Source organism: Chionomys nivalis, chromosome 2, assembly GCF_950005125.1.
Source record: "Chionomys nivalis chromosome 2, mChiNiv1.1, whole genome shotgun sequence".
In the NCBI taxonomy this organism is placed as follows: domain Eukaryota; kingdom Metazoa; phylum Chordata; class Mammalia; order Rodentia; family Cricetidae; genus Chionomys; species Chionomys nivalis.
In genome coordinates this window covers 19883199-19903209 of record NC_080087.1, presented here as the reverse complement: position 1 = coordinate 19903209, position 20011 = coordinate 19883199, and the positions used below count along the sequence as shown (strand labels likewise).

At 49.7% G+C, this 20011-nt stretch overlaps 1 protein-coding gene and 1 non-coding gene across 2 annotated transcripts in view; one reads left to right on the top strand and one right to left on the bottom strand.

Annotated features, from left to right (window-relative positions):
- Positions 1 to 17638, bottom strand: part of Zc3h12d (zinc finger CCCH-type containing 12D) — a 35296-nt gene extending 17658 nt beyond the window's left edge. The window contains exons 1-2 of the mRNA XM_057762292.1: positions 17616 to 17638; positions 10568 to 10951 (exon numbers count right to left, since the gene is read on the bottom strand). Coding sequence (XP_057618275.1) covers positions 10568 to 10881 — 314 coding nt within the window. The 5' untranslated portion in view covers positions 10882 to 10951; positions 17616 to 17638. The remainder of the gene's footprint in view (positions 1 to 10567; positions 10952 to 17615) is intronic.
- On the top strand, positions 2475 to 2598 carry LOC130870607 (small nucleolar RNA SNORA40). The gene has a single exon (XR_009056751.1). It is a non-coding gene; the product is annotated as a small nucleolar RNA SNORA40 (small nucleolar RNA).
- Positions 17639 to 20011: the final 2373 nt, after the last annotated feature.

The following is a 20011-nucleotide window of genomic DNA, read 5'->3' as shown; positions in this document are numbered from 1 at the left end:
GCTGCCCTGTCACGGGACTCACTCCTCTTCCTTCTCCTCTAGTTCTCTGCTAACTCCTTGCTTCCTCAGGAAGCAGCCCTTGACTTATTAGACTCCATCACACAGACGCTTCCTAGCGTTTAAGAACATTTACCCAGCCAGCCCCACTGACGCACACTTGTAATCTCAGCACTCAGAAGGCTGAGGCAGAAGAATTGCCTGGAGTTGGGAGGTAGACTGGCTGCTTACATAGCAAGCTCTTGTCAAAAAAAAAACAAAAACAAAAACAAAATAAGCCACAACAACACACACGCACATGCACACACAAACATACACACATGTGTGACCCCAAGAGACTCTGCGTGACCGGTCCTTGGGACCAAGATCCCAAGGACTAACCATGGTCCCTGTTTATTGGTGAAGGCTTAGTAAAAACTTGTTGAGTAGCTCCATGACTGCAAAGCTACCTACCTCGGCCACTGGCCAGCAGGAAGAAAAATAATGCAGGCAAAGGGGGAGGGTTGCCTGGAAAGACCTATAGTCCTATTTTGGTGACCGAAGGTACAGCAATGTGACCACAAATCACAGAATAATACAAGGGACAATGAGACTAGACAGATTCATCCCCCACCCCCCAAAAAAACCAACTAAGGTGGGACATGTATACACAAGAGAGGGTGCTAGAGGAGGCCAGAGGTGTAAGGTCCGTCTAGAGCTGGTGTCCACAGGTGCTTATGAGCTGCCTGACCTGGGACCTGAACTAGTGTCCGCTGAAAGATTCTGAATGGCTGAACCCTGAACTCTGAACTCCAGCCCTGAGACAAGTTCCCAGAAGCCTGTCTAGAAGCAGCCAGCTCACACCCTGGTATAGACCACACTGAGTTCACCTGGCTGTGCTGACTCTGTCATGTAATTGTCCCTGCTGTTTTCTTGGGACTGAGACAGACACAGGTTTCCAGACTAAGAGCAGGAGTCCAGGGAAGCAAGGAACCTGTGGAACTTGGAGTGGGTATAAACTGTCTCTGGGAGCTCCTTTAGCTTCGGTAACCATGAGGATCATGGCTGCGCAGGCTGGCGTTTTTTATCTCTTCGGCCTCAGAGGCAGCTCTGGGAGCCTTGTGCAAACAGCAGGAAGAAGGTGGCAGTCATACACAGTGGGAAAGGAGGAGGAAGCGAAACATGAGCCCCTCCCACATACGCGCGTACAGGTTGAAAGAAGAGGGGAGAGAGGTAGGGGACTCATTCTCCGGGCCGTTCCTGGCCCCTCCTTCTTCTGAAAAGCCCTGGGAGTAGCAGAGACACAGAAACTTGCCTCAAACAAGAGGCTGAAGCCTTGTGGCCCAGCACATCTGGGCAGGCTGCACGCCCTCAGAAAAATTCTGGCCTGCAGGCTGCATGGTTTGGAAGTGTCTCATAGAGGTACAGGAAACATCTCCCTAGACCTCTGACAGGCCCTAGACCCGGTGTTGTCAGAGACCTACAGACGGAACAGGTCCCTGCTGGAGGAGACTATTTTAAGCAGGCATAGCTGCCAAAAGGAAAAGCCAAATGACACTCCGGCCACAAGCCTTAGAAGCTCTTTTTCCAAAAAAACACTGAGCCTCACTTGGGCCCAGTGATCAGCCAGGCTTCCTAAGGCAGCACAAGCCACCCCCACCCCTACAGTGAGAACAGTATCCAGAATGAAGAGGCTCCGCCCTAGGGAAAGTTGTCTACTAAACACCAGACTGTCCCCTTCGGTGACAGCAGTGATCAAAAGATGTAGCCACCTCTTGGAATGACCCTGCAGTCTGGAGCTGAAACAGGGGACCCCACCTTGACCAGGACAGCCTAATTAAGCGTACCTATTCCTCCTTGCTCCAACTCTTCCTTTATTTAAACCTAAAATTCATGTAAGTACCCCGAGCTTGGGGGTCCCTGGACCCCTTTTTCTGTCCCTCTTCTCAGTGCACACTAGTTTAAGTCTCTGATCCCTGCTTTCCCCATTCCTCGTCTCTAACTAGCATGTTGGGAAAGGCGATAGGGCTTACCTGTTGGGGCTGCTAAAGCCCCAGCTCTTGACCTAAAATTCTTGCTACAATCCCAATTCACCAGGACACGCTTGTAGCAGGGTACCATGAGAGCCAATACCTCCTGTCCCAGCTATCACAGGGGAACTCAATGTCTCCAGTAGCTATTGAGAAAGGAATCAGGCTAGGGATGGAAGACAGAGCCTGATCATCCAGAAGATTAGACAGGGAGGAAACACCGTAAGGTACAGGCAAACGTCATCAGCCCCGCCTATTCCTAAAAACTGAGGGAACACAGAACTGTGAAGGACAGATACACCTCTTCCACCTCCCCTCCCTCAGGCACACACAGCTCCTGCCCTGCAGCCATCCATCCCCAGTCAATTCTCAAGCAAAATGGTCCCTAACACAGTTACTCTGAGCACTATTTAATTGCTCTGTCTCCTGGGACTCTCGTGTATCTGTCTTAATCACTCAAAACCACGCAGCACTTGCGTGTCTCTGTTGAACTGGTGGGCAAAGACTTAAAGACAGGTGCAAGAGGCAATCTGCTTTTGTAACCTAGAACTCTCTAGTCAGAATGAGTTTTGGTGTGTGTAGCGTAGACAGGCAGCTTGAAGTGATGACAGTAGTGGTCATACAATTGGTTCCGAAAACAGTTAACAAAAAGAAATAAGCCAGCTTTCTCTCCCGGATCTTTTGATGGGTGTGGGGTTGGGTGGTGGGGACATTCTGTGAGAGGGAGAAAGAGGGAAACTGAGTCTCAGTAGAGTTCCAATCAGGAGGTGACAGTCATCTCGGGTCCCTTTCCAGGAGAGAAGGGTCCATCTGGGCATCTGTCCCTGTCTTTGCGCCAACTTACGAACTGCTACTACTGCAGCACTGTGCTGGGGGCTAAGATGCCAACCAGGCATGCGCCTGTAATCCTGGCACTCAGGAGGTTAACCAGTATGGTAAGCTTGAAAGCTAGCCTTGGCTAATGGTGAGTTTCAGGCCAGCCTAGACTACAAAGATCTTTTCTCAAAATATTCAAAGCACAGGGTCTAGGGACAGAACTCAGTTGGCACCGTGTTTGTCCAGCATGCCCAAGCCCTGGCATCATGCTGGTGTGTGCCTACAATCTCAGCACTCAGGAAGTAGGGGCAAGAAATTCAGGAGATCAAGATCATCTTTGACTACATTGTGAGTTTGGGGATAGCCTGGTCTTTGTAAGACCCTGTCGTAAACTCTTTTTAGGGGAATGGGTGTTGTCAGAAAAGCTTAAAGCTCATTTTATTAACTGTAGAGAGTTCTGCTTGCCAGGTCAGAGGGCTCATTTCATCATTACATTACACCCATAAAGAAATGACTTTCACCCCCATTTTACCTTTACCAAAGCAAAGAAACATGCCCAGTTCCCAGATCTGATGGTAACTCTACAGGCCTAACTGTCACTATGAACCCTTCCTTTCCCCCAAATCGCTGAGGTCCAGAGAGCAAGTCTTACGCAATGGGAGTCCTCCCACTTGGAGGCCCTCCTGTGGAGAGGTTGACAGACACTGAGAACCAGTTGCCAGGAGGCCATGGGAAGGGAAGTGAGGGCCTAGAGGTTTTGAATATTGGGAGGGTTGAAAAGGGAAGTGGTTGGTGTCTGAAGCAAATTTTGCCTACAGGACAAGTGTGCCAATGGCAGCCAGTTAAGGGGACTGCCGTTTGCACAAACTAGACAATATAATTGTACATGCTGCATTCTGACTAGTGTCCAAGAAATCCTTCCCTGTAGAAATGGGGGTCATAGGATGACCCATGGGGTACAAGGTCACGGTACAAGGTCACAGTCCTGCGGTGGAATGAACAAAGATGTCCCGGGGCTCTGAGATGGAAGGGCTGTGCTCTTTCTGCCCAGTGTTTCTTATGGGGGGACTCAAATGCCAGTGTTCTGAATCTGCCCAGTGGGAAGTCTAAGCCAACTCAGGTTGGGGAAGGAAAGGAACAAGTGTGTACAGGAGCCGCCCTGGTTGCCTCTTCCCCGCCCCCCCAGAGACAGTTTCTCTCTGTGTAACAATCCTGGCTGACCTGAAACTCTGACTTTAGACTCAAAGAGATTCACCTGCCTCTGCCTCCTGAGTGCTGGGATTAAAGGCATACGCCACCACTGCCCAACCTGCCCTCTTCTTATGAGGCAGAAATAGGTGCAGATTTGTGTAGAAACCCTAGCGTAGAAGTAAAATAGCACCTTATCCCAGGCATAGTGGTTAGCATCTATAATCCTAGTACTCAGAAGGCTGAGGCAGGAGCATGAAATTCAGGGCCAGTTTAGGCTATATAGCAAGACTTCATGGTGGCTGTTTCGGAAGAAGAGGGAGGAGGGTAAAAGGTAGGCTGGGGGTGTGGCTCACTGGTGGATGCTAACCTAGGATCCACAGAGTCTTGGGTGTCATTCCCAGCTCCACATAAAACCAAGCACAGCGGTGTCTGTCTGCATTCCCAGCACTTCAGCCCTGGAATCAGGGGAATCAGAAGTTCAGGGCCATCCTCTGCTACAGAGAGAGGCCAGCCTTGGCTACATGACCTGTGTCTATAGAAAGAAATGAAGGGCATTGCTGGACATTTACCTTGAGGTCAGGTGTCTAGAGAACGGTTATACAGCTAACAGGCTTACATTCCCCCTCCTTTATATGAACACACACACATATTCACACACACACACACACACACAAGTATGTGCCCCTTCGTGTAATGGAAAGGATTCTCTGGACTGTGCGTCTATCAGAGCCACCATTCGATGTACACATGATGTGTGAGGGACCCCAACATTGGCAGGAACAGGAATTTCCTGGTACTGGCCCTACAAATCCCTCTCAAAGGGAATGGGGACTGGATATATCCTGTCCACAGCTGGCACCCTATCCAGAGGGATGAACTCCACACAGGAGGGTTTTAACACCAGGACAAGGGCCTGGGGGAGCATGGTTTTCCGGCTTGCAGTCATTTCACAGGCCAGATTCAGGGGGAAGGGAGACCGCAGGGATGAGAACTAGTAGGGGTGATGAGAGCTGCAGGGATGGGAAGGGGGTGATGAGAGCTGCAGGGATGGGAAGGGGTGATGCAGAGAGGGGAAGGAGGTGATGAGAGTTGCAGGGATGGGAAGGGGTGATGCAGGGATGGGAAGGGGTGATGAGTGCCTTTGGAAAGAGCACAAGTCCAGAGCTAGTGTTTTCTTGCTCTATGACCTCAGGTGAGTCACTGAGTCTCAGCCTCCAAAGAAGAGCAGTCACCTTAAGGCGAATGCCCTCATCTCTTTCTAAAATTTGTAAAATAAGTGCTTTAAATCTCAGCATGTCAGAGACTTTTAAAAAAAATCTTCTGAAGTTAGTTGGCCAAACTTCTTAATTGTATAAATAAATCTCTGGGGGAAAAAAAGACTAAAGTGTGAAACTCGTGGAGGCTCCTCAGTTGGCCGAATTGAAAAGCTGGACAAGCAGTGAGCTCTTGCAGCCATTACAGTTCATTCAGATGAATGAAAAGAAAATGCCTTTTAACACTCAGGTCCTCTGTGCTGTTAGCCACCTTCCAAGGGTTCAACGCCACATGTAGCAAGTAACCTCCAGAGTAGGAAAGCAGCCCCAAGCTTTCCACCCTCTCAACTGCCTTGGACAAGCGCTCAGAATGTGGGCTTTCAGGCAAAGATACACAGGGTCCTTTGCAGCTGGCTTTCTGTTTTCCTGTGTGGACATGAGGCCTGCAGAAAGACTGTGGAGTGCGTGTGAGATCTGGCTTCCCAGGACCTGCAGAGACATGTGTCATCTGGCTTCCCGGGTATGGTATGGTACTCTTCTACTTTACAACTTAGGATTCTCACTTATTTGACTCGCTCCTTAAAGAATGACAGAATGTGAGTTACCAGTCCCGTCTAGAACCCACAGAACTCCTGGGGCCACTCAAATGAGGAGGCTGCAGGCTTTTCGAGCTGGTTATGGGGTAGTTCCGCACATTCAGCTCCCTTCTGTGCGAATGAGTCATGGTCAGAATGTGTTTCCTAAATCTCAAAGCCCAGTGTGTCCTGAGCAAATGCGTCCTTGCTCATAAAAAGCCTTCAATTCAGGACCCAGTCCAGTCCATCTGGGTTCAACCGTCACCAAAGGCTTTGGCCTTAACAGCCTGAAGGATTCAGGAGAGAAAGCCACAGAAACTTCTGTATAAAGCGGCACAGTTGGGGACACAGCACTGGAAGCTGGGTCTAACTTGAGCCAAGCGCTGACCTCAGAACCAGGTCCCTTCCTCAGCAGCTGGAAGGTTCAGCTACAAGGACAGATGGCCCTACTCAGACGTTCTGTATGGATTCGGGGTGGGTAGCTTGGTGCGTTATCTGTAACGTCTCATTGTATGTCAGTGGTCCTTAATTATTTATTATCCGTAACGTCTCATTGTATGTCAGTGGTCCCTAATTATTTATTAAAATCTACACACCTTCTCAGTAGAGAGGCAGTGCTGTGTGCACAAATACGGCATACTGCATATCATCTCAAGCTATTGATGACTTTGAAAGTAAGTGGGCCCTAGACCCAGTCACAAAGGAAACAGAAAAGAGCTTCTCCCTTAAGGCTTCCAAAGAGGAACTCAGCTCTGCACACACCTGGGTTTTAACCCAAAAGCTCCATTCAGACGTCTGTCTTCCAGAAACAGAACTACATGAAGACATGTTGTCCTAAGCCATCAAATGACACCAGGTGTTGGCCTGTGGGGAACTTCCTGATGATTGGGCAGTGGGGTTGAAGGAGTTCCAGAAGGCCTGAGCGTGGCAAACATGGCAGACAGGTTTTGCCATTTTACCCCCTGCTAAAAACGTGCATTCCAAAAGCTAGCCCCCAAGGTCTATCTAATCCCTTATTTGGCCACTGACACATTCCAGAGATAAAACATCAAAGTCTAACCATCAAAATTCATTATTTGGTTAATATGTCCAGTTAGGATTCCCAACTCATCCTAGCGGAGACGGTCCCCAACTTCCCCCTTCAGAACCCATTCCCACAGAAACACCAGCACTTGCTCTCTTGCTTGCTGCTGCTGCTGTTGTTCCTCCAGGGTAATAAATCTCCTTTGTTGACTGGGTATGTTATGTCCTGTCCTGATTCTGGGAGGCTGACCTCTCCTTCAGGGGGAGCAAGCACTGCTATCAAAAGTCAAGCTGTTGATCCCTGTAAGCAAAAGCCTTGGTCACCCCAAGCTCCAGGGATGGAGGGACAGCCAGCTGTGGAAGATGCCCCTGCCAACAGGAGTTCCACCTCTCATATGTCAGCGGGAAAAGACACACGTCCCACCCAGGCTTTAAATCCCTCAGTCTCCCAGGACCAGGCAGCAGCCTTGCTTCCCAAAGCAATCTGGGATCATATAAGCCTCAGAGAATAAGGACCTCCTAAAAGGATCTTTCTGGCGTTACCAAAATTCTGTGCTCAGTAGGTAATGAACCACCATTTTTGGATTCCCACCCTCCATTCCCCATAAAGGGGGCCTCTCTGTGGACAACTCTTTTGTGGCTGAGGATCTGTCTGGCCCTGGGAACACAGGCCTTGTCCAGACTCCCGCTGGAGGGGACCGTAGAGGAACAGAGGTTGGACACACGCCCCCTGCATGTTCTTAGAACTTCCCTCTGGAGAAAGCGAATAAGATGTACAATCATAGGATTATTATAGAGTTTGTGCTTTCCCCTTGGACACAAGGGGCAAAGAGGTGTGTGTGTGTGTGTGTGTGTGTGTGTGTGTGTCACTAAAAGTATATGAAAACCCTTATGCTTTGACACATTCTTTGCAGTAAGTCTGTGTAATGGTTTCCATTCTCCACCCACACAGATTGATCGTGGAAAGACAAAATTGATCATGGCTGGAAGTTCGGGGGTGGCAGTGTGTTACTGAATGCTTTGACCTAGGATACTTTGTAGTCATGTACAAACAGAGGATGTGGTTTTGGTTTGAATTCCCGGCTGCACAGAGTCTCATCCAAAGAGTGCCCTCCACCACGAGCACCCTAACATTGTTCTTAACAGTGTTCTTCTGTCCTGAAGTAGTCTGTTTGCCCTGTGACCTTTCTGCTGTTTTCACCCCGACTCAGGGAACTCATTCCGGAAATCTGGGGGCTTTGATTTGTGCAGTAACAACTTCCACCGGATCCTCTCTCAGTTACGGCCAGCCTGCTGTGTCCAGATCCCAAAGAGGCCAGGCACCTCTTCCCTCTGCACCTCCTAGGGCGGCTGGAGCACCCCGGACTCATCTTTTAAAATTATTTACATTCACTGATTGGTGGGGTCATACGGGAGAAGGTCAGAGGATAGTTAACATGAATTTTCACCCTGTGAGTCCCAGGGAGGGAGCTCGGCTCATCAGATTTGGCAACAAGTACCTTTAACAGCTGAGTCATCGCACTGGTCGTTGGATTCTTTCAAGGCCCTGTCCTGGCTAGTTTACAGTCAACTTGGTACAAATTAGAGTTGCCTGGCAAGAAGGAAACATAATTGAGAAAATGCCTCCCTAAAACTGGTCTATAAGCAAGTTTGTGGGGCATTTTCTTCATTAGAGATTCGTGTGGAGGCTCCAGGTCATTGTGGGTAGCGCCACTCCTGGGCAGGTGATCCTGGCGTGTGTGAAAAAGCAGGCTGAGGAAGCCATGAGGAGTGGGCCAGTGAATCACACTCCTCCTTGGCCTCTCTTTCAGTTCCTGTCTTCGGGTTCCTGACCGAGTTTCTACCTTGGCTTCTCTTGATGATGGTCCGTATGGAATCTGAGGCCTTTCCTTCCCAGGTTACTTTTGGTCAGGATATTTGATCACAGCAATAGAAACACCCTAAGTAAACACCCTCAAGAGCAAGATATCATAGTTTCCCTTCTGCTGCCAGAAGAGGGCGTAGGTGAAACCGTGAGAGCGAGAGCACAACAGTTTTAAGTCCCAGGGAGCAGCAGGGACTCCACCATCCCTTGATACTATCGCTGCTGTGGGCAAACCTAGCAGGTGAAAAACGAAGCAGACGGCCTTAGTAGGCACCATGCTGGGTGCCTGGGGGACAGCCCCAAGACTGGGCCACACTGAGCGGGACCATTCCAAACTTCTGTCCTACTATGCCAAATTCAAAGTGAGCTCAAATCCTCGAGGGGGAGCTTCGGAAGCTTCTCGACACATTTGGAGCGGCTGATAACTGCTTTTCGGAATTCCTACTCTGCTTTTAAAAAGGGAAGCAGAAGTATTACAGCCGCGCGTGAACAGTTTCCTACGGCTCTGCGCTCTGCCCGGCTGTAGCTCGGCCAAGTTTGCGCAATGCCCTCCTCACCCAGCACTGAGCGTGGCAGACTGGGCCACAGCGGAACTTAGCCGAGTCAGGCACAATAACCACACGCGCCATCATGCTGGAATCCCCAAGCACACAGAGAAGCCAAGTTACAGACTGACCTAACTCTATCTGCAATTCAAGGCGGGAGCAGCGAGGCCACAGACCCTCCTTTCAGCCTAAATGGGAACTGCAGCCTGGCCTCCCCGCCAGCCCCCAGCAGAGGGCTTTGCATTTCTCGCGGCATTCTGGTTCTAAGCCCTGAGGGACACAGTGGAGACCTACTGGCCTGCTCTGCAGAGAGGAACAGATACTCTCGGCTTCCCAGAATAACACAGCTGCCTGGGGACAGACCCCAGGGGAGACATATCTGCCAACACCTAACCCTGGGCTCCTGCCCAGCACTTGCTCCCTTCCTTCTGAAGAAGGCTGTGCCTACCGTGAGCGAGGTCACTGCACCGACTTGCTGAGTGGACTACAGCTGGCGCCTTTTGTAGCTCAGATTGTTACAACTCCCCTCAATGTCACAGAATGGGAAAGTGAGGCAGCTTGCCTCATTCCCACAACTACTAAAATGTACATAGAAGAGGAATTCTGGAGAGAGAGAGAGAGAGAGAGAGAGAGAGAGAGAGAGAGAGAGAGAGAGAGAGAGAGAGGGAAAATGAAAGAAAAGAACAAATTAAAATTAGAACTACCTCTTCTTGGTTTATACCCAGAGGAAGCTAAATCAAACCTGGCACCAAGACGCTTTCCCATCCATGTTTACCGGGACCCTATTCACAATATTTGAGTTATAGAATCAGTCCAGATACCCACCAGCAGATAAATAGATAGTAAAAGGAAACGGGGTATGCGTGCACAATGGAGCATAAGTTATAAAAAAAATGATTGTGTCATTTGCAGGAAAGCAGATGGAACTTGAGATTCATCTTCCTAAGACTTATAAGCCAGACTCAGAAAGTTAACGATGGCATCTATATGGAATCGAGATTTATGTATGTGCATACATATGTAAGGCAGAGAAACGGAAGGGAGCTGTTGTTGAGGAGGAAGGGTCCAGTGGAAGGAGAGCAGGAGAGACAAAAGGGAGTCATGGAAAGTGACTATGGGCAAAGCATGTGATATTTATGTGTGACTTTGTCATCCGGAAACCTAAAACCTCATCCATTGTACCCAAAACTCTTTGGACAAAACCACGGAGAGGAAAATGGTTCCCTGGACTCCTGAGATCAAGGTCCCAGGCCCCAGCACCCAACAGCAGGATGAAGGAAAGCAAGGACACTACCTCATGGCCACATTGCTCCCATCGATCACTATGGGCCGCAGGGAGCTGCCTGGGTCTCCACCAGCTTCTTCCAGTCCTGGTCCCAGGCCCTGTTGGGCAGAGTCCCGGGTCCCACAGCATCCCCGGGGCGTCAGCACTACTCCGGTGCTGTTGACGGGATCCTCCTGGGCCCTTGGACGGCTACCGGTCTGGATCAACTCCTGCAGTATGTCGTTGACCAATGCACTGTCACCCAGCTTGCCCAGCACCCTGACCACGTCGTCCTGGCTGTAGCCCAGTTTCTGGAAGAACTCCATCTTGTTCCGACGCTCCATAGCGTGCCAACTGTTGCCTGGCACGGCTCCTGCCCTGGGCTTCCTCCTGGCAGAACTGCACTGGCATAAGCTAAAAAGAAAACGGCAGTAGTCAGGTGTTTGCTAAGCAGCCTGGCAGCCGGGCCACTGGATGAGGAGGGCATGCTGTGTGTGCTCCTCCCTCCCGGTGTTATCTGTCAGGAAATCACGCCTAGCCTGGTCCCCTTGAGGATTTTCAGTTGTTTGGTGTGGTTGGCGAGCCACAAACGCAATCACACCTCTTTTACCAGTGTGTTCTCTGAGCCCTTTGCTCCTGAGTGCCAGGTCCCAAGGTGGCAGGGGCTGAGTAAGGCACCAAGCCAAGGGAATCTTTTTACAGACTCTGTTAGAAGACTTCTGCACCAGTACCTCAGGGTGTTACTGTATTTAGAGACGGGGCCTTTCAAATCAGGTCCTTGGGGGCACACCTTCGCCCTGCAATAGCTGTTCCACAAGAAGAGGTGAGGCACTTGAGACCAGACACACACAGATGTGTCACCTCAGAGCTGTGAAGGGACCACTTAGATAGTAAGGCCTGGGAAGGAACCAGCATTGTTGACTCTTTGATCCTGAACAGCCGCCAGGACCCAGCGACTTTTGATTGTGCCAACCTTCATCTGCCAAGACCGTTGGAGCAGTGCTGGCAGGCAGCAGAGGCTGCAGGTCCATCCAGGGAAGAACCCTCTCAGGAGAGGGCCCCTCCCAGAAAGACAGAGTTACCCAGGAATTCAATTCTGCACTCTGGCTCAGATGATATTCAGATCACCCTGGACCTTGAAAAGAAGAGGTCCTGACCCAAATCTGGCTCTTCCTGTGGGGCACCCAGCATAGCCCCCCTGTGTGAAGGGTGACAAGGAAGGGACTATGCTTGACAGTTGTTTTCAAAAGGGGGAAAATGGGAATATTCAGGACACGCTGGGTCTCTGTGCTACTCACAAATAAAGCTTGACACCCTCCAAAGGTGTCTTAAAAATGCAGAAATAAACTTGAAGATATAGCTACTGTAAGATATTAAAACAAGGCAGAAGTAGAAGGATGATACAATACATGGCCCACACCCCACTCTCCCAAGCCCCACTCCGTCACTTTCCCCCTCCCCCACTCTCCTGGTGCCTCTAGTGCTGATGGCTGTCGGCATCTCTCCAGAACTTTCTCTGTACACCTATTAGCATATTAACAAAGGATTGTTTCTGGTTTATTTTTGCATATATGATGCCATGTTATACGTATTGCCAGTCAGCAGCTTGCTTTTCTCCTTTAAAACGCATCTTAAGAGCCAGGCCGTGGTGCGCATGCCTTTAATCCCAGCACTCGGGAGGCAGAGGCAGGCGGATCTCTGTGAGTTGGAGGCCAGCCTGGTCTACAAGAGCTAGTTCCAGGACAGGCTCCAAAGCTACAGAGAAACCCTGTCTCGAAAAAAACCAAACCAACAACAAAAAGAAAACAACAACAACAAAAACCACATCTTGAGCAACTTTTCCAGCCAGCTTCTGGGACCTGCATGCTGTATACCCTGCCCCAGCATCAAATTCAATGGTGAATGCTGTGGGTTCTTCACCTTCTGATTCTGTTCTCCTGTAGGAATCCCTTATAGCATATGTGTTTCCGGGCTAGCCTCCCGCCCTGACTCCACACACTGCTGCAGACCTCTCCAGCGAGGGTAGGAGAAAGGACAGAGCTAACAAGGCCAGAGCCTGCCAGGGATGAGCATTCCAAATTCAACCTTCCAGAAAGCGTGGCCTCTGCTGCTGCCCCCGACATGCTCAGCTCCCACTCTGCCTCTGCCCAAGCTCATCTGGCTTGGACCCAGCACTGCATTTTGAACACAAATCTGACCATATTTCCCCTGCTTTAAAGAATGCTCTACCGCAGCCCATGGTGACTCTAGAAGAAAACCCCAAGTTCCTGGGTATGCAGAAGAGCTGTGTCACCCTGTGGCTCTGAGCTCGACCACCCCACCACCCACCAATGCCTCACCTAGTCCTTAGAGTGAAATGAATTTCCTCCTCATATCTAACCGCTCTAGGATGCTCTCACACACATCTTATCTCTTTTGGGGTTGCGAGCTTTAAATTTCAATTTGCACCCCACTCAGAGGGATCCTCCTGGACTCTCCAGACCTAAGAGAGCTCGGCCACGCCACCTACCATGTGGGATCAGGGCACATGAGTTACCACGTATCTTTCTCAAGAGACCCGATGTTCTGACCTGTCTGCCTCAGGGTCTCACCCCTTAGTATGGGAGAGCTGAGGAGCTCCATCGATATTTCTAAATGGACACTGGGGTTTTCCTCTTTTCCCACGCTTTTCCTTGAGTTTCAAATCTCGAAGAACAGCATCCTTCAGAGACCCCCAAAACGACATCCTGTTGTCCCCTTTGACTCCACACTTTCACTTCGGGCGAGTTCTGTCTCCTGGACGTTTTGCACACCCACCCTGCCCTCCACACTCACCCTGACATTGTTCCACCCTCTCGCTCCTCACTGGAACAAACTTACTGGTTGCCTTCTTCACACTGGCTCCACAGAAACAAAAAAAACACTATCCAATCTCCACTAACTCATCATCTGCTCTGGAAAACAGACCCAAAAATCTAAGTAATAAGTCATAAATCCAAAATAAGCACTATTGGTTTTTTTAGAGTTTGGCTTTTTGTTCTTTTTTTTTTTTTGTAAGTTATTTGTGTGGTGTGTGTGTGCACACGCGCGCACGAGCACATGCATGCACACATACATGCACATTGTATTTGTTTTGTGTGCCAGAGTGCTCATGTGGAGGTCAGAGGACAACTTGTCAGATCCTATTCCCCCCTTCCACCCACTGGGTCCTGGGGATGGAACTCAGGTCGCCCGGCTTCGCAGCAAGTGCCCTCCCTGGCTGAGCCATCTCACTAGCCCAGAACAATTGTTGTGATTAGAAAAAAAAAAAATGTGCTTTTGGGAGCTGGAAAGATGGCTCACCAGTTAAGAGCACTTGCTGTTCTTACAAAGGACCTTAGTCGGGTTCTCAGTAGTCACAAGCAGCTCACAACCATCTGGAACTCCAGTTCCAGGCAATCCTGCCTTCTTCTGGCCTCTAAAGACACCAGGCACACACTCAGTGTACATACAGACCTGCAGGCAAAACACTCAGACACAAGAGTAAGTAAATCTAGAACAATATTTTAAAGAAAGAGAAAGAAAAGTGTGCTCTCGAGGCCCATGTGGGGAATGACTTATCTCCTTTAGAAGGGTGTGGAGGGGTCGTCCAGGCTCGTCTGGTAAAGGCACCTGCCTCTGAGTCCAGTGAGCTGAGTTCAAGTCCTTGAGAGAATCAGCTTATGGGACTTGTCGACACACAGTAGAGAGGTAAACATAAAACTGGTGCCAGGAAAGACCAGGGAAGTCCTCAGAGGACCATGAGACCCCGAGAGGACCCAAGGTCTCAGGATGCAGTTTGTCCCCATCCCCCCCAGTGACGCTAATGCCCAGTCACACTCCAAGACTCCGTAGCTGAGGAGTTTGATAGACCTTTGTTTATTTTTTTTTTTAATAGACAGTCTAAGGTCTAAGTTGAAGTTTCCCTCTTTTCTGCAAACTCCACAGCCCTCTATCCTGCACAGATTAAAGGACAAAACTCATCCACATGAGAGTTGGGGCCTCATGGTCAGCCCTGTTCTACCTCCCTTAACTGTAAGCCTCCGGTCCAGACTCACCTTCTCTCTGCATCTAGTGAGTAATCCTTCTCTGACAGAACCTTTGGCCTCTAGGGCTAGGGTCCAACTCTGGACCAAATTTCACATAAAAAGAGGACACTCACAAACCTGATGGGTCATGTCACACTGTGAGGCGAGGGGTGTCACTTACTGACCCATGAGACTCCCCCTACCTGGGACATCTGTTTTCTCCATAGGCTAAGCTTACTATTACATTTTCCAGAAGCTTCCAAAATTTTGATGTTCCGTGAGCCCTCCACCCTGCACTGCCGGTGCACGCACCTCCGTGCTTATTTCAGAGAGCAGGGAAGAACAGAAAGGCAGCAGCAGAAATAACAACATACATGTCCCTACTACTGCGGCTTTTCATGGTTTCCGTATCATTTTTATGAACTCTTAACTAAACTTCCTGTTTCTCTTGGTGGGAAAACAGTCTAAATGGGCACATTCTCTCCTTTTGGCACTGAGGAAACGGAGGTTATAGAGCTAGTACACGGCAGAACGTGACAATCAGCGCGTTCCGAAAATAACTTGTTATTTTGAGTCATGTGCTCAGCACAGGGGCAGCGTCTTACCATTGCAGAAAGGGAGACATTAAAATTACATCTGAGTGGCTTCCCCTTCCGTCTCAAAGGAACAGCTCTGTGAAGAGGTCCGAGTTTCCACCTGCTGCCCGGTGGGACAAAAGCAAGAGCAGCTAAAATGAGATTTGTGTCTGATGGCCGTGGGGAGTCAGCAGGCAGCCGGCCGTATGAGGGCCTGCCCTGTGACTGCTTCTTTCCGTAGAGTGTCCTCACCCTGAGAACACTCTCAGAAGGCATGGGTGCCACCAGACAGCTGCTTTTTATACAAAACTAACAGAATTCACCTACTTCGGAAAATAATCCCCCTCGGGACCTTAACAGCAACTTTCTCTCCTTTTAAAAACAAATGTCTTCTAAATAAGTGTAGGGGCCTGCCCCCCCCCCCGGAACCCCCTCCCCGACACCCCGATGAGATGCTCTTCACGCGCTAATACCCGGCTGCTTAAGTGTGACCTCGCTATTTTTAAAACCTGAGAGTCCACACAGCTTCACCTCAGTTTTCTTCCTCAATCTTGACTGGAAGTCACAAATAGTCCAGAAGATTAGCAACGAAATCGTCTAGATTTCCTCATGAGACCTTGTGACGGTGAGCATCCTGACCCTCAGGACTGAGACCCCCTCTAGAAGCAGCAAACCCAGGTTGGAGACCCCCTCAAGCCGAAGGCCTGTAGCCTCTGCCTGGAAGAGTCTCTGGGAAAGTCGAGGAGAGGAGGAGAAAAAGTGAGGGGTAACGATACCAGAGACACAGCAGCCTCAGTGTACAGCACTGCCTAATTATGAGCTGCTGCCCCCTCCACTGTCTGTGGAAGCCCCAACCTCCTTTTGAAGTGGGACAAGCTAGCCCATTCCTCCCCCGTGGCAGTTTCTGTGAAGAAACTGAGGGAAAAAGTCTTTGGTGACTTGCCCAGGGTCCCAGAGCTACTCAATGGGAGACCAGCCTGCCAAGGGAGGTGTTGTCTCCCAGGCCAGAGAGCGCCCTCCAGTGGCCGGCCTCCTGCAGTGCACACCAGAACTGAGCCCCAGATTACATTCAGCATCCCGTCCTGGCCCCCAAAACCACTTGAATGGGATTCCTACCATAATAGTGAGGAGAGTGTCAGCCTGGCCCCAGCTCTCAACAACTCTGTGAAAACTTGTAGTGGTTGACCCAGACCTCCAGCCCTTCGGCGGTGCTAATTGTTAGAGCTGTTTTCTTTTGTTTCTGTCAGTTAGAGTTTGAGGAAGTCATAAAGAATCTAAGATTTCATCCCACAGGACTGAAGAACTGATCTAAAAAAAAAAAAATCTACTCACCTCTGACTTCTTAAAGAAAATTTGTAACTTAAAAAATATTGTGGACCTGTAGTTTAGTGGTGGCTGCTTGCCTGGCATGCACAAGGCCCTGTTGTAACCATTCCAAGCACACAGTCCTGTACTGGCGAGTTGTTCGCACGCTGGAGAGCTATTCACACCAGCCACCTCTAGAACTCCCCACCCAGCAAAACTCATTCTCACCGTCCCAGGTAGCAGCCACCTTCCCACTGCCTCTCAGCACACCCCCATGAGTGGAGTCGTACAGCCTCTGTTCTTCTGTCACCATTTGTTTTGACTCCGGGTCCACCCATGTTGTGGTATATATCAGCATGTCCTTCCTTTTTGAGGCAGAGTAAGAATCCACCTGAGGTGTGTTCCACAGGTTATGTCTGTTCACTCCTCCAGCTGTGGAGAACTTTGGCTGCTTCTAGCTCTTGGCTACTGTCACTCAAACTGCTGTGAACATGGGCATGCTGGCCTGGACTTCTGTTTCCTCCTCGGACTTACCCCCTCCCTCCTCTGTCGCTATAGGTAACTTACAGGTGTGTCTGAAGCCTTTACAGGCATGACCTGTAGTCCTACCCATGTTCCAGGCTCACACGGTCCATTGTAGCATCAAGTTCAAGTCTCTAGAGCTGCAAAGACTCGGCCAAACCAGATTAAGGGCCGTCAATCTCCTCAGCAGCCCCGGGACTGCTGCAGAAGCTCCTCAGCTGCATCAGCTAGGAAACTCACCAAAGAACCAAAGTCTAGCTGGGCAGACACTCTGGGAGTCTGGAGATGGGGTAAGTCATCCCCACTCTTCACTGCGCACCACGCAACTTGCTACAAAGCCCACAGATGGAGGTTTTACTTCAGCTGGGAAGATCACCCCGACACCCACCCACCCTACCCCCACACACTTTTACCCCTTGCTAAAAGGGAGCAGACATTGCATCTAAGGGCAGTTAAAGATGCTTACCTTGTTTCTACAATTTGAAAATCTAAAAGAATTCCAGGTGTTCAGGGCAGTCCTCACACACACACATACACACACACACGCACACACACACCCGTCAAACATGCCCTTCTCCCTTCCTCTTGACTGAATGAAGTCTGTCCTGGGCCTGCCCTGTTGTTAGCTGAGAGCAGGGCACAGACACTCACCAGCAGGGTGTGTCCCTCGGGTTCTCACCGCTGCCCAGCTTCCTTGAGCCTTTCCGATGAAGGCTCTCCAGCAAGGGAGTGCTCAGTCCCTCAGGAACTCCTGCAGTCCAAGGAGGACAGAAAACCCAGGCCACACCCCCTCTAGAAGCTGATCCATGCCTACGCTCCACTTCCTGCACAAGTCACACTCAGCTACAAAAGGTACTTAAACTTCGCGTTAAAAAGAAAAGGAAGAAAGCAGCCCGAGGTAGGAAGTTCGCGCCTCTGCCTGAGTCAACGAATCAAAGTACAGCAGCCATGCAAAATAGGCTCTCCTGAGGGCTGCAGCTGGAGAGCCAAGCGTCCAAGAGAAAAAGCATCCAGAATAGGAGGATCTGAATGGCTGCTAAGTAAGTTCCCACTCCTGGTGCCTGGGAAACCAGCGGGCTTGAAGATGTTCCTAGGGGAAATTGATGCCCAGTTAAAGAAGGCCACAGCCAGCAAGATGGAAGTCTCTGCAAGGGAGAGAACAGAGATTACAAGTTGCACAGGGAACTTGGGATTGGAGAAGAATTCTGCTCTTAATTCACAAAGCCAGAAGTCCCAACAAGTCCTGAATCCCCTTGGGATAGGGAGAGCAGGTGTGGCCCTCTTCTCCGCTATCCTGCATGGTGACTGCTTCCCTAACTGAGGAGAAGTCTCGACCCCAGACTTCTACAGGACAACATTCTGCTGTTTGTTATACAGAAAGCAGACACTGGATTTTGTTTCCTGAATTTGGGGTGTTTCACAGCAATGCCAGAAAACTGCACAGCAACCCACCTTCCTCTGGACATAGTCGGGGAGTCAAGCTGAGTTTAGAATACAAGAGTTGGTACTCAGGGAGTAAGGAGGCCTGTCTTTCACCCGAGTGATGGAGATTAAAACCTGGGCCCCCATGTTTGCACAGCAAACACTCTCACCCATGAGTTATTGCTCTCCCTCTTTATTTATGTCTTTTGAAACATGTATGTTTGGAGTACATTTGTATGTACTCGAGGTTGTCCTTAAACACCCTCTGTCCAGGCTAGCCTTGAACTCAGTCCTTTGGCCTTGGCCTCCCCAGTGCTGAGATTAAAGGTGTGAACTTACCATGCCCAGCCTCAAAAGCTATTATCTTAGATAAAATAGATCATCGAAGCCCTGGGAAGATTATCAAGATGGACCCAGGACGTGGGATATAAAAAGCATGATTTGTGGGCCATCGAGATGACTCAGCAGGTGACTGATAACCTGAATCTGATTCCTTGGATCCACAGTGGAAGGAGAGAATCCACTCCTGCAAGCTGTCCTCTGACCTCCACACTGTGTCAAGTCACATACATACATATACATATACACACATATGCACATGCATACACATATGTCCACACACACACACAAACAACAAATAAATAAACGCAACAGACATTTAAAAAAGAATCCTGATTTGTGTCCAGCCCTGGGTCAATAGCATTTCTGCAGAGGATGGGACCAAGTGGAAAGCATCAAACTATTTCTCAAAAAAAAAAAGAAAAAAAAAATGTCTGTGGGTAGCAAGATGGCTCAGCAGGCTAAGGTTCTTACTGCCAAGCCTGACGACTTGAGTTCTAGTCACAGGACAAGCAAAATGGAAAGAGAACCAGCTCCTTCAGACTGTCCTCTGACCTCCACACTTGTGACATAACACAATGTACTCACGTACATACATGTACATATATGTATACACACAATACACATATGCACACACACACACTACATTTTAAATTGTTTGAGTGGACAGTGCCTGGGAATGACGCCTAAGATCATCTGACCTCCTCCACAATGCGTGCCCTCTCACACAGATACATGCACATGCACAAAAATGATGGTGTCTGGTCAGTTGTCAGACTACAAGGTAATTGGTGGAGGCCAAAAGACTTCAGTGTCTTAATTCCTGGAGACATCATTTCGACTAGAAAACTCGATTCTCTCTTGTCTTTGTTAGGAGAGCCACGGTACTGTCTCTTTACTGGTTGCCTCCAGTATTTGATCTAGAGAAAGCTTGGCTGGGCTCACCCACAGTGGCATGTTTCAGTTGCCATGACTGCAGGCTGCTGGGCTGGGAAAGAAGTCGGTCGTGCTTAGGTGACTTGTTACCCACGGGAAGGGGAACCAGTTACAATGTTACTCACGCCAAACTGAGTTCTGCCTAGAAGAGGAGGGGCAGTGCAGCAGCTTGTATGGGAAGAGTCCCTGGACTCCATCTCCAACCCACAAGAATGGTGGCGCACGCCTTTAATCCCAGCACTCGGGAGGCAGAGGCAGGCGGATCTCTGTGAGTTCGAGACCAGCCTGGTCTACAAGAGCTAGTTCCAGGACAGGCTCCAAAACCACAGAGAAACCTTGTCTCGAAAAAC